The 13,931-nt window shown below is 33.0% G+C and overlaps 2 protein-coding genes across 6 annotated transcripts; one reads left to right on the top strand and one right to left on the bottom strand.

Moving 5' to 3' along the window:
- The first annotated feature begins 470 nt into the window (after positions 1 to 470).
- Positions 471 to 8,992, top strand: LOC120083882 (ABC transporter A family member 7-like). Of its 5 annotated transcripts, none has more exons than XM_039039789.1 (18): positions 471 to 844; positions 1,331 to 1,712; positions 1,843 to 1,922; positions 2,076 to 2,220; positions 2,450 to 2,569; positions 2,695 to 2,819; positions 3,589 to 3,747; positions 4,081 to 4,243; positions 4,321 to 4,446; positions 4,522 to 4,605; positions 5,054 to 5,409; positions 5,788 to 5,988; positions 6,190 to 6,299; positions 6,382 to 6,466; positions 7,394 to 7,522; positions 7,601 to 7,706; positions 7,976 to 8,064; positions 8,507 to 8,700. In XM_039039789.1, the coding sequence occupies exons 1-18, from the start codon at positions 767 to 769 to the stop codon at positions 8,552 to 8,554; spliced, it is 2,586 nt and encodes an 861-aa protein (XP_038895717.1). In that variant the 5' UTR covers positions 471 to 766; the 3' UTR covers positions 8,555 to 8,700. The 5 variants fall into 5 exon arrangements, 4 of the variants coding, with proteins under 4 accessions (XP_038895717.1, XP_038895716.1, XP_038895718.1 ...); XM_039039788.1 differs by having other exon boundaries at positions 472 to 844; positions 8,496 to 8,992; XM_039039790.1 differs by having other exon boundaries at positions 473 to 844; positions 1,413 to 1,712; positions 8,496 to 8,795.
- Positions 8,993 to 10,782: 1,790 nt separating this feature from the next.
- Positions 10,783 to 11,460, bottom strand: LOC120084054 (E3 ubiquitin-protein ligase synoviolin A-like). The gene has a single exon (XM_039039955.1). The coding sequence runs from the start codon at positions 11,458 to 11,460 to the stop codon at positions 10,783 to 10,785; it is 678 nt and encodes a 225-aa protein (XP_038895883.1).
- Between the last annotated feature and the right edge of the window lie 2,471 nt (positions 11,461 to 13,931).

Genomic DNA, 13,931 nt, shown 5'->3' with positions numbered 1-13,931 from the left:
CAGATGTAATTACGATTCATTCATGTCCCTCTCCTAAACTAGGTGTTATAGGAAGAGCCCTAATGCACGAGAGCATTATTGTATTGAATTAATTGAGTGAGAGGACAAAGGAGGAGAGCAAGCTCAAGAGTGTCTACGTAAGCAAAAAATTATATATTTTTTTTATGAATGTCTGAAACAAACGACTGAATTTGAGTCATCTTTATAAAAATTTCAAGATTATTTTATAGGTAGAAATAAAATAAGATAGAAAAAGGGAGAATAAATTGTGGCAGTGTAAAATAAAATAAAATATTTATAAATATTGTCAAATGTAGTTTATCGATGATAGATATTAATGGTGACATTTTACTATATTTGAAAATATTTTAAGCTGATTTTCAATATAAAACAATTTTCCAATAAATTACTTAGATTCACAATTATCCGGAACAACAAAGAGAAATTCTTACTTTCCAAAAGAAAAAGGAAGAAAGAAAAAAAGAAGAGAAAATTCTTACAGTAGAATTTTCCTTCAAGAGAAAATTCTTAATAGTAGGATTTTCCTTCAGGGTTACGTAAAGGAAAAGGCTTAGGCTGCTGAAATAGACATAGCAATCTATGTCACTGAATTTTAGCTCATATGGCCGAATTTCGTTGATTCTATGGGCAATGTGAGCGGGTGAGCTTTTGATTTCGGCCAACAATCGTCCATGGAAGATAATTAGAATTCATCTACTTTCCTTCTTCATTCTTCAGAAATTCAAATCTTCCGGTTTTGATATCAATGGCGAATACACCAACTGAGGCCGCAACCTTCTGGACCCAAGCAAATGCTCTCCTCAGGAAAAACTTAACCTACCAGGTCCTCTCCTTCCTTCTCTTTACAGCTTCTGTCTAATTTACTGCATCTAAGAAATCCTTACATGTCGGTTTCCTTTTGCATTTTGCTAATTTCGATTTTCTCTTTATCCTTGGCATGTCTGCATTTTGAAATCGACTTGTGAAATGGTATAATATGCTCGATAGGACTTTTTGAATTATATCATTTGTTTTCAGATTAGATTTAATTTGTGTAGTTGCCTTATGCTTAGTAGTGATGAACATATGTATTTCTCACTCTATGTTTAACTCGACTCCTTTAACCAATATGAACAGGGATTTTATTTGACCAAGTAGTAGTTGACAGACTCAAAATATTTTATAATAATGATCAATCCTGTCATCACCAGTTCCACGTTTATTTCTACCTATTATATTATGATCATTGCTAATCAATCACTATTGCAACTATAAAAGGGACAAGAGACAAGAAATAATATGGTCAAACTTTGCTTCTTTTTTCACTCAGAAACGAAATTTGAGGACAAATATTCGTCTCATTTCCTTCCCATTCATCCTTTGTTTATTGCTCGTTCTACTTCAAATAATAGTCAACGACGAATTGGATAAGCCGAAGAACAATTGTGGTTGTGTTTGTGTTGATACGAATGGAGATGGTGTATGTGAGAAAGTATGTGGGTTAGAGTACTCAACTTTGATACAAGCAGTAAGCTGCCCCATTCCAAGTCCTCCACAATGGCCTCCCATATTGCAAATGCCTGCTCCTGATTTCCGTGCTGTGAGAACAGATTTTCTTCCATATACAGACTTGTCAAATGAATCATGCAGGGAGTCAATGTCATGTCCTGTTACTATGCTCTTCACTGGAAATAATCGCTCTCTTGGAAATAGTATGACCCATTTCTTTCTCCAAGTACATATTAACTAAGGTGTTAAAGTTATCTTCGTGCTGTCTGCTTCAAATTCAATTTGAATTGTTGAACTTAACTGGTAATGAAGTTATCTTGTAAATGTGGGTAGTTTTGGCTGCAAGTATGGTCCCAAGTTCTTTGTCTTGGAACTCTTCTGACGTTCTATATGGAGCATCTATTAACGTTTTGGTAAGTTGTCTTCTTCATCCACTGCTCTCTCTCTTTCCTGGTCCATATTTTTAATGTTCTTGCAGTTCCATCTCTAATATACATTGTTTATCCAATATTGGACGCAGCCATATCATTCACTTTCTCTGTAATTGTGTGGTCTAAATGTTTCAGGGATCAGCATCAAGGCCTAGAACAAACAATTATCTTGATCCTGCTTTCTTTTCAGACCTTCCTTTATATTATATGCAACGTCAGTGTGTGGCAGGCTCGACATTGTCAATTCCTGTTTCAATATTCTCTCTTACAAAGATGCAAGGTAGTATGTCATAGACTACCCACCTCAACAAACTTTCTAGCTGTCCCATTCACTATGTAAGGTTAACATTTATGTTTGTGGAGCAACATGGATGCGTATGGATCTATTATTTAGTTGTATAATTAAGAGAATTTGATAAGCAACAACTATATTTAATATATTTATCATCCTTTGCTCTCTCTCTCTCTTTTATTAAATAATTTTTGGCATCCTTTGCTCTTGAAAACAGATATTGCATGTGTTCAAGGTCTACAATTGTGGCGCAATAGTTCGTCAGAGGTGAATGATGAGATATACAGAGGTTACCAAAACGGGAATTCAGAGGGGAAAATCAATGAGATTCTTTCAGGTTTGTTCTTTTGTTCTTTTCTTTTATTTTTATTTTTATGAGAGGAAGATTCTTTCAGGTTCATTAGACCTTTCTTCTTGATTTGAAGAGTTTTCATTCCATTCTAAGTACTTGCTCTTTTGCAGGTTTTGATTTCTTAAATTCGGATGGGAACAATTTTAATGTGACTATATGGTATAACTCATCTTATAAGAGCAATGTTGGCCGTTCGTCAAACGTTTTGTTGCGGGTTCCACGTCTGGTTAATCTGGTACATATGAACTTGTGAATTGTTGAAGTATCCCTCACTTTATCCCCCCACTCCTGATTTGCGACATGTAGTTTATTTGCTCCAAAATAAAAAAAGAACATGTATACATCATTACAACTTTGCCTATTTCTTTAAGTTTAGCCTATGCAGGAGCATGTAATGCATTCCTGTAGTAAATAAATTAGCCTTTATGTTCGCTGTTAGTAAGGCCATCAGAACTATGAACAACCATATTAGCCTACTGGCTGCATTTAAAACTTGAATAAGAAGGTTTAATTGCAAATTTAATCTCTGAAATTTGAGATTTGTGTCCATTTGGTCCCTGAATTTTCAAAATTACAAATTTAGTTTATGAACTTTCAAAGTTTTTAAAATTTGTAGATCTAGTAGACAAAAAAGAAAGTTTAGAGTTCTATTAGATACAAAATTCAAATTTATATCTAATTCATCAATTATCTTTTAAATTTTATGAACTTTTCACAAACTTATTAAACACAATTGCTATCAAACAAAAAATTGAAAGTTTAGAGATCTATCAGACACTTTTGAAAGTTCAAGGACCAAATAGACATAAATATCACAATCTAGAGACTAAATTATAATTTAACCAAATAAAAATATAGGTTAGGATTGCAATTTGTGTTACCGAAGATTTAAAAAATGAAGACCCCCCCTCCCCCCATATCTCATAAAAGTCATTTTGCATTACCTTTATACTTTCCTGGTATGATGAAGGCTGACACGTGCAATCCTCTCCTTATGTTCATAGGTATCCAATGGCTATCTTAAGTTTGTGTTAGGAGCAGGCACAGAGATGCCCTTTGAGTTTGTCAAAGAAATGCCAAAACCTGCAACAAAGATCAGGCTGGATTTCTCTTCTCTACTTGGTGCACTCTTTTTTACGTGGGTCATCCTCCAGCTTTTCCCAGTAAGTAGATCAAAGTTGGTGCATTTTTTCCCCGCTCAGAAACACCAAGGCTTACTGAACAAGTAACGAAGAATTATCTATTGCAGAAGTCTGTCTAGTTGTAGGGAACATAAAAAATATAATAAGTTCAGTAACTAATTTCTCTGCAGAAGAAATTTTTAAACATAGTTCGAGTATATGACCCTCTTAAGTCAAGATTGTCATAATAGCGGTACTTTTCATACTGCATATAGTTCTATCTTTGGTTCAACATCATAGGGTGTTGTAACTTGCTATGAAGGTTATTTTATTTCTTCATTTAATTTTTAAAATATTTTATTTCTATCTTGTCAGGTTATCTTGACGTCGTTGGTATATGAGAAGCAACAGAAACTGAGAATCATGATGAAAATGCATGGGCTTGGTGATGGGCCTTATTGGATGATCTCGTATGCTTATTTTCTCACCATTTCTGCAGTATACATGTTTTGTTTTGTGATGTTTGGTTCAGTTATAGGTAACATATATTTCTACACTTCTAACTTGTACATCCCGACCTTGTTCCAAGCTTTAATAAACTTTACTTCCTTGCAGGGCTGAAATTTTTTACAATGAATGACTACAGTATCCAGTTTGTGTTTTATCTCTTATTTATAAATTTGCAAGTCTCCCTGGCCTTTCTAGTGGCTGCCATGTTTTCAAATGTCAAGACTGCTGAAGGTTCGGTTTTATTTAAATTAACAGGACTTAGTATCAACTTAACTTTAAGCTAACACATGTGTGTCACTTTTGCAGTTTCAACATATATATGTGTCTTTGGAACAGGGCTCTTAGGTGGATTTCTCTTCCAATTTTTTATTGAAGATCCGTCATTCCCACGTTAGTAAATATCTCCTCAAGTCAGGTTTTATTGACTAAGAATTTTGATCAACGTTTGTTATGAACTGTTTTTAGATTGTTTTTGAGAGGTTCCAAGCATTCAAGTTGTCTCTTAAACATCTTTCGTATTCTTTCATTAGATTTAGATTGTCTAGATTGAGAGTCAGAGAATTGAACTTCATAATTATTTTGCAGCTGTGTGGCAGCTTAAAAAACTACATGTAGAGTGACTATTACGAACATCAAGACATTCCAAATATCTGGAAGTTATCTTCATCTAATTGCTTAATGGAATTTTACATTATTACTGAGATCTGATAATATCTTATGTGATAATGATCCTCATGGTCTCATTTCATATTGATTGGCAAAGCTCTCTCCAAACCTGTATGAAGTTTAAGCTTTTCCATCTAATGTTTGCTTCTGATATGCATTCTTTGTGGTGTAGGTCGCTGGATCATAGCTATGGAGTTATATCCTGGATTTTTGCTATATCGTGGGTTGTATGAGTTTGCAGTTTATTCATTCACGGGGAATCTAATGGGGACTTATGGGATGCGCTGGGGAGATTTGACTGATAGTACTAATGGAATGAGAGAAGTCTTGATCATTATGCTTGTTGAGTGGATACTGGTGCTTCTATTTGCGTATTGTATTGATAAAGTTTTATCATCGGGAAATTGGAAGCATCCCTTATTTTTCCCGCAAAGACATGACAAAAAACATCCATCTCAGAATCCTGGTTTGGAAAGGCAAGGACCAAAAGTTTTGGTTCAAACTGATAAACCTGATGTTAGAGAAGAGGTAAGTTTTTCTTGATACTTATATCTATTTTACCATTACATTTTTTTAAGTACTCACGTATGCATGCTTCTGGAGAGCTTCATGATCTATTCATCTTTTGCTTTTTATCAAGTATTTCTATTCCTCATGATTCAAGAGAGATTCTGTATTGGAATATTGTAAACTTGCTTTGCGAACTTCCCTGTGAATATATCTTGTCATATTGCAACTGTATAGCTACCTGTTTAATGAGTACTATCCTCTTTGTGAGGTTGCACAATTGATTTACTACGATTGTCTGAATTGTTAGGTGAAATCTATTGATTATTTTCTTTGAGAGAGAGCTGAATCGTTACCACTTGAATTATGACTTCTGTGATTTTTTACTTTTCCTTCCAGAAGGAGAAGGTTGAACAGTTGCTAAAGGAAGGAGATCCAAGTCATGCCATCGTTTGTGACCATCTCAAAAAGGTGTATCCAGGAAAGGATGGAAACCCTGACAAGTTTGCAGTTAGAGGATTATCTCTTGCTTTGGCCCGAGGAGAATGCTTTGGGATGCTAGGTCCTAATGGTGCGGGAAAGACCTCCTTTATCAGTATGGTGAGCGAAAATTTCTCCTTCGTACTTTGTTTTTGGTGAATACTGGTGACTTGCTATTTGCTTCTTTCCCTTATTTCTTTGGAAATTTTATTTTCTGGTTGTCAATGAACCCTCGTAAGAGCGTATCACATATATTCCGGTGTGAATCCAGATGTTCTTTTTTTACTTGTAAATTTCTCTCACATGAGGATCCTTTTTCAGATGATTGGTCTTATAAAACCAACCGCTGGAACAGCCTTTGTTGAAGGTCTGGACATAAGGACTGAGATGAATGGTATATATGGAAGCATGGGTGTTTGTCCACAGCATGAGTAAGCTTATATACATCTGGACTTTTCTAGGCTGATTCTTAAATTTAACATTCTTATGTTTTTATTTTTGGGGATTATGTAGCCTGCTATGGGAAACCTTAACAGGAAGAGAGCACTTACTCTTTTATGGCAGAATGAAGAATTTAAAAGGTTCTGCTTTAATACAAGTAAGCATAATATTAAACTGAAATCATCGTGCTAGTTGATAACATGAAATCTCAGGCTATCGCGTGGCTTGAAAAACTGTTGATCCTATGAAGTTTGGGGATCTAGCTAGCATGACATTCGTATCTTCCACAAACAGAATGTGCACCTCTCATCCTAAAAAGAAACACGCAGAAGATATTATCATTTAGAAAAGTAATAATATTCTTATTTGTTTTACTTAGAAAAAAGAAAAATTAAAAAGAAAATCTGTCTTTGTATAAAGTTCAGAGAAGCTTTTTAAAACCACCGTTTGTTTATTTAGTGGTCGAGAGTCCATGTAAATAATAAAAGGCTTGAAGTAGATAAGTTCAAGTCATGATGAGCATCTATCTTGGGTTTAATATTCTATGAATTTCTTAGGCAACCAAATATGATAGAGTTACACAATTGTCTCCTTGAAGTAGTCAAGATGTCCATCAACTGGCATGAAAACTCCAGAAAAAAAATAATAATTGGAAAGATTTTTAAAAGACTCATATATTAGTGAAGGTTTGAACCTGAAAACAAGAGACAGATGATGAATTGTAAAACAGAGAGTAAGCATGAGGAAATATCCATCTATAGACTGGATTTTAAAAAGATGAAAGTAGAAAAGTAGAAAACTTCTTCTCCATTGAGAATAAAATTGTACCGTCCTCATAATAGATGAGGTCATTTTGTTGCGAGGAAACACATTTTATGTTAATGTACAAGCATCCCAGCGTATGCATATCAAAGGATATAGATCCAATATCTTAATATTGGTCTATCTCTTAGAAAAGTGAGCACGCATGCAAAGACTTGCATACAGATTTTTTGTATTTTTGTTTTTATTTTTAGTAAAACAATGGAAAATGCATTAGATAAAGAAGTATTATGTCATCATCATTGCTCTTTAATTGCTTCAGGCGGTGGAAGAATCTCTCAAGGGTGTCAACCTCTTCCATGGAGGAGTAGCAGAAAAACAAGCTGGGAAATACAGTGGAGGTATGAAGAGGAGGCTTAGTGTTGCTATTTCACTAATTGGGGATCCTAAAGTAATGTATCGATCTATTTCATTTTTATATGTCAAGGCCCTTTATATATCTGAAAATCCCACTAATAACTTTGTGAAGGTTGTTTATATGGATGAGCCAAGCACCGGCCTAGATCCAGCTTCAAGAAAAAATTTATGGAATGTTGTGAAGCGTGCAAAGCAAGATCGAGCAATCATCCTTACTAGTATGTTTCGCTTCACTTTCCAGTCTCTTTTTCCATGTAGAATTTAAACATATCACTTGACTTGACAGGTGCTGTATCAACTATAGAAATAGAAAGATTTTTCTCATCCACATGTGGACGAATGTGATATACTTCTCCGTGTTTAACTATCATCTGTTCATTTTCATTTATTAGAATTATAGCAAAGTTTATATTGGTGGCGTTTCCTTATTCCATTATTCCTTTCTGATTCTTTTGGATATTGAAAAAAACCTTATTTATATCATCAGCACACTCTATGGAAGAGGCAGAAGTCTTATGCGATCGGATAGGATTTTTTGTAGATGGTAGCGTGCAGTGTATTGGAAATCCAAAAGAGGTAACTTATTTGATCTCGCAGCTAGCTATAGATAATGTAATTTTGGTCATCAAACCTTTCAACCCAAAAAGCCCCTTCTACTTTGATTTCCATGAGTAACTTCCTAGATTCCCGATATCTTTGAACTTCCTTCCACATACATTATTCCTTTCTTCCACCGTCTTCCCTTTACCCTTACATTGCTTTTCCATTGGAGTTTGCAGTCAAATTTGGAGAAGGAAAAAGAAATACTTTTCCTACAAATAGAGAGAAAACACGCACACACGCGCACACACATGTTAGAGATGAAAAGGCAGTTTCTTTCTCTTGATTCCATGCAACCCAAAGTTTTGTTTCCTTTGCCTTCTGCTGTGATGTGAATCACTATAACATGCATTAAATGCCTTTAAGACTTTCACAAGTACTTCACTAAATTGGCAATCTTTGGACAGCTTAAAACCAGATATGGTGGAGCTTATGTATTTACGATGACAACATCCCCTGTTCATGAGAGAGATGTTGAGAACATGGTGAAGCATTTGGCCTCTGGAGCTAGCAAGATATACCATTTATCTGGAACCCAAAAATTTGAGCTTCCAAAACACCAGGTTCGGATTGCTGATGTGTTTCAAGCTGTTGAAAATGCCAAAAGCAGGTTTACAGTATTGGCTTGGGGTTTGGCTGACACCACTTTAGAGGATGTCTTTATCAAAGTTGCGAATGACGCTGAGTCTTCAGATATGCTTTCTTGACTCCTTGTTGCTTTCTCTTTTTTCAAGTTTAAAAAGAGAATGGAGATTGAATTTTCTTCTCTAATTTGTACACTAACCCGATCCTTTGATTGATTCTATTAGACACTATTGATTATTTTAATTGTTGTACTTGTAATATTTATTTGAATATGATTAAGAGGATGGTTATCTTAGTTTTACGAGCAAAGTAGCTAGCACTCATTTCTCAAGTGTAGGTTAAAATGTCATATATATATATATATAAAGGTAGCAATAAATTAAAATGTTGAAAATTAGGAGATTAAATTTATACATTTGAGAGTACAATAGAATAAGTAGTGGAAATTAGTTACGAGTTTTGGTGTTGCAAAGATTTTTGCTCACTGAACTTGGAAACTCGGTCTTTTTAACAAAGAAAATAAGTCATGATTGAAATTTAGCTTGTCTTTGGTAACCTAATAAGAATTTAGGTTCCGTGTGGTAACTATTTTTTTTTTTTTTTTTTAAATTAAGCCCAGGGGCGCTATTTCCATTTCTAAATTTATTCCTTTGTTATCTACTTTTCACCAATGGTTTAAAAACGAAGTCAAATTTTGAAAATTAAAAAAATTAGATTTTAAAAAGTTGTTTTTGTTTTTAGAATTTGGTTAAGAATTTAACCATCGTATTTAAGAAAAATGTAAATTATTGTGGATGAAGTAGGCTTAATTTAGAAACAAAAAATCAAATGGTTACTAAAATGAATTTTTTTAAAAAAAATTATTCTTGATTTCTTCCGAATACCTCAAATGAGTTTTTGGTCAAATTCTAAAAACAAAAAGTGTTTTAAAAAACTACTTTAGTTTTCAAAATTTAATTTAGTTTTTAAAAACAATAATAAAATAAAGAAATCCATGTGTAAAAGTAATATTTATAAATTTATTTTATTTTTTTTAAAAAAATAGATAATTAAGATGTTGAAAACTACTTCAAAACTTGACTTAATTTTTAAAATAATGGTAGAAAATGTATAACAAAACAAAAAGCGAACTGCATTATAATTATTGACTTAAATTTATCTATCATGTTGGCTGGTGCACCTAAAAGTTAGGTAAAACAGTTGACTTTTTAAGGCCTTTGCTTTTTATCTGTGTTTGAAATTTGAATCCTACAAAACTAAAAGCTACTTCATTTAAAATTTCAATCAATATTCTCTTTGTCAGAAGAAAGAAACAAACATTTTTAAAATAGTAAAAAAAACCCATCAAATTTTGTCATAGGTCACCTAACTATAAAACATCAAATTTAAAATGTCGATGAAAATATCGAAATCTTGATTTTATAAAAATTTCGATAGAAATATCGATAATAAATTGATTTCGATGGATATTTCTAAAAAGGTTATAAAACTAAAAAATTCAAAAAATAAATTTAAATGAATTAAAATCATGTCTAATATAAATTATAGTTATATTAGTGACATTTTGTTGTTTACTGTTTTTATGTTTAATGAATTTTTCTACGATATAATGGAAATATCGATTCCCCTTTAAATCCATATCGAACCCATTGAAATATAAAAATATCAATAAAAATATCTAACATGTTGACCAGAATTTTATGCTGTGCTTGAGAGAACATAATAACAAAATTCCATCAATTGTTTGAACTTATCCAAAGATAACCTTAAACCCAAAATATCAATATAAATAGAGTTAATTTTCAGAAAATAACTATAAAATGAAAGTATTTACACTTCATCTCCTTCACCACATAACAAATCATCAATAATCTCTTAACTCAATTCTTGGTACCAAGAATGGTTTGAGAATCATACTAAAAAACAGAGAGAAGCAATTGTTCAAAACAGAGCAAACTATCATATAGTTATTGATAAATCATTTGCATTATAAGTCGTTAGAAATCTGGGGTTCTCATTCATAAACCTTCCAAAGGAAAAAAGAAAAAAAACCCAAATAAAGAAAAGTAAATATATTACAGAAAATTGAGCAAGAAGAAAAACAGAGCATCATTCCTCTTCCAATGGCATCTGAAACCGACACAAAGGGCAACGGTTGCTGAATTCTAGCCATTTGTGAATACAATTTCGATGATAAACATGTAAACAAGGCATTCGAACTGCATCTATTTCATACCCAATTGAAACAATCTCATCCAAACAGATAACACAATCACTCAAAACCCCATCAATTTCAACTCTCTCCATGTCCTGAATCGAAGCCCTACTGGCCCGACCCGACACAATTCCCATGTGGGTATCGGACCCATAACTGGAATCCTCCATGGCTTCCTCGGGGAGCATGAGCTCGACGACCATGGGAATGGTGCGGGAGAGAGCGTTAATCGGTTCGGTAGCGATTCCCCGAGCCCTAATAGAAATTTGGTGAATGAAAAAGGGTTGAAGATGATAAGGGACATTGGTTTCGGAAAGCATAGAGGAAATTGCAGACCAAGAGAAGGAATCCTGAGTTAGAACGTCACATCTTTGGCGGAAATTCTTGTAACGAAGCGTGCTGATGATTTCGTCGCCTTGTGTTGCGTAAGAGGAAACGTAGAAATCGATGAAGAATTCAGGGGGTTGAGATTGAGAAGAAGAAGAAGAGGAGGAGGGAGTTTCAGAGAAATCTTGGGGCTGCCAAACCTCGCAATGGAGGCCGGAGTTGTTGTTGGCGGCGGCGGCGGCCATGGATTTTAATTTGTTAATTTGGGGGAAAATTTTGTGAAGGGATATAAAAAAGGAAGGGATTTTTTGTAATTGGATGGGAATCGGGAGATGGAGTAATGGAGAAGTAATGGCGTGGCTTTTAAGCTAAGAAAGAGATGTTATTTTTTAAATTTTAATATCTTTTTTTTTGTCCTTTTATTTGTAGGATTTGGATTTGGATTTTTCTTTTTCTTTCTTTATTATATATTTGTTTAGTTTAACTAACTTTTATTTTTTTTATAAAATAAATATGTTAACTAACTTCATCAAAGGAGATGCTTTGGTTGAATTTTATTTTGTTCTTGCTATTTAACACTCGGTTGGGTTTGGTGTAGTTCGAATGTTCTAGTTTTATCATATATATATATAAATATATATATATATTTATTTGGTCTATTGCATTTAATTATATTTAACAAGTCTATAATGCTACTTATATTATTGGATTTAAATGTTTTTTTTTAGTCTATCTACCCTTTCATTGATATTTGTATGTTCGACATAAATATGAATGATAAATCAACATTTTATTATATCGTAAAAGACTCATAATAAATATGTTAACTTTTTTAAAAAGCATATGCTTATTTATTACTTTATATATTTTTTAGATTTTTAAATAATTTTTTCACAACATTTTAAACCTTGAATTAATTATGGAGAGAAGAGATCAAACTCTTCCATCTTAAAAGAAGAAGGTAGATGATGCCAATTATCACGAGTTGCTCTCATTTTGACATATATGTTAACTAACTTTAATAAGGGAAGATGTGTTGGTTGAGTTTTATTTATTTTTTATTTTTACATTTTGCTTAATTTTCAAAATTAGTTGTATTCTATGTACTTTTGTTTCTTAAGAAATGGTCAAACAAAATTTCAATAAGGTGCATTGTAACATCCCGAATTTTAGAAAAATTTAAGTTAATTATCTAAAATTATTGAGTTTAAATTTTCCTTTTATTTGGAAAATTGGGATTAAATTGAAATAATTGAAAACTTTTATTGGTTAAATTGAATTTAATTAATTAATTAGATATTCGAATTTTGCTTCCTTTTGATTTTGGATTTTAGGGTCAACTTAAAAAAATTAAAAGAGATAATTAATTTCATGTAGTTTTGAATTGATTTAAATATTTGGAAGGATTTAATTTGTATCAAATCAATCTTATGCCTTTATTTTGGTTTTTTGAAGCCTAAAATAAGATAATTTGAAAAATTAATTGATTTCTAAATTTAATAGAATCTTTGGAGATTTTGGAGATATTGTGATAAAATATTTTATTTATATTTTCAAAATTTGAAAAAAAAAAAAAAAAAGAATTGAGATTTTTTCGAAATTAAATGAGAGTGAAAATATGACAAAAATTGGGGGAAAGCAATTCGTTTTTTCAGCGACAGCTTCCACAAAATTGTCGATTGCCGGATTTTGAACCCTTGGATCGTGCTCAAATTTGGTTAGTCTGTTCGAGACACATAGATTTCATTTTGAACGGTTGGATCGTTGTTTGAAGCTCTGGTTTGTTCGTAATCGTTGCTGAATAAAAAATTATAAAACTAGAAATTCCCTTTCTCTCTCACTCTCGCAAACCCTCCTCATGCAAGACCCTCACTATCAGCCGCTAGCCAAAACAGTTTATGTCGTCCGACAGCAACATCCGCTGCCTATCCATGGTAGCCACGAACCGACGCGCCATCAGCCACCACTGCCCGATCTTTGCCGGAATCTTGAGAAAAACTTTGGGTAAGACTTATTTTCCTTATAATTTGGGAGGTGAAATTCACCCATTTGATTTTGGGTTAAATAGTAACCTCTCTTTGGTATGAAACTTAGATTCAAGATTTTGAAGTTTTAAGGCATTGACCAAAGCTAGAGACCATTTTTTTCGTTTTGTAGGATTGGTAAAGATCGGTTGTTGGTTGGTTATTCTTTTAGATTGGGAGTAATAGTGGAAAAATTAAGTTATTGATTTTGGATTTAATTCTTGATCAGATTGGCTAACTGAATCAAGTTTTGGAATTTGTCTTGGATCAAGCCACAACTTTGGGTTGATTCAAGTTTTCCAAAGGTTTTAAGGAATGATTTGCATAGACTTTTGTGACCAAATTGAGGTAAGTGGTACTATTACTGGTGCCTTCGTGTTAGGCGGCCTAGATTAGATTTACAAAGTTAATTAATGGACTTTAGAAGCATGATTTTGTCTTTGTGATATACTTGTTGCATGCCAGTTATAAGTATTATGAGCATGTTTGAATTTCTAATCAGTACTGAAATTATGTATGTACCAATAGGGCAGTTTACCGTCTTGCCTTGACGCATGTTTTATTTCAGAGGACCGACGGGTCTAGTTTCATGTTTGACTATAAATTCTATTAAGGATTACTAGATATTAAAGTCAAAATGTTCCAAGAAAATTTTTGAAAAGATTAATAGGTCATGATCACTTTCATAGTAT

This window comes from Benincasa hispida, chromosome 8, assembly GCF_009727055.1.
Source record: "Benincasa hispida cultivar B227 chromosome 8, ASM972705v1, whole genome shotgun sequence".
NCBI lineage: Eukaryota > Viridiplantae > Streptophyta > Magnoliopsida > Cucurbitales > Cucurbitaceae > Benincasa > Benincasa hispida.
This window is presented reverse-complemented; position numbering and strand designations above follow the sequence as displayed.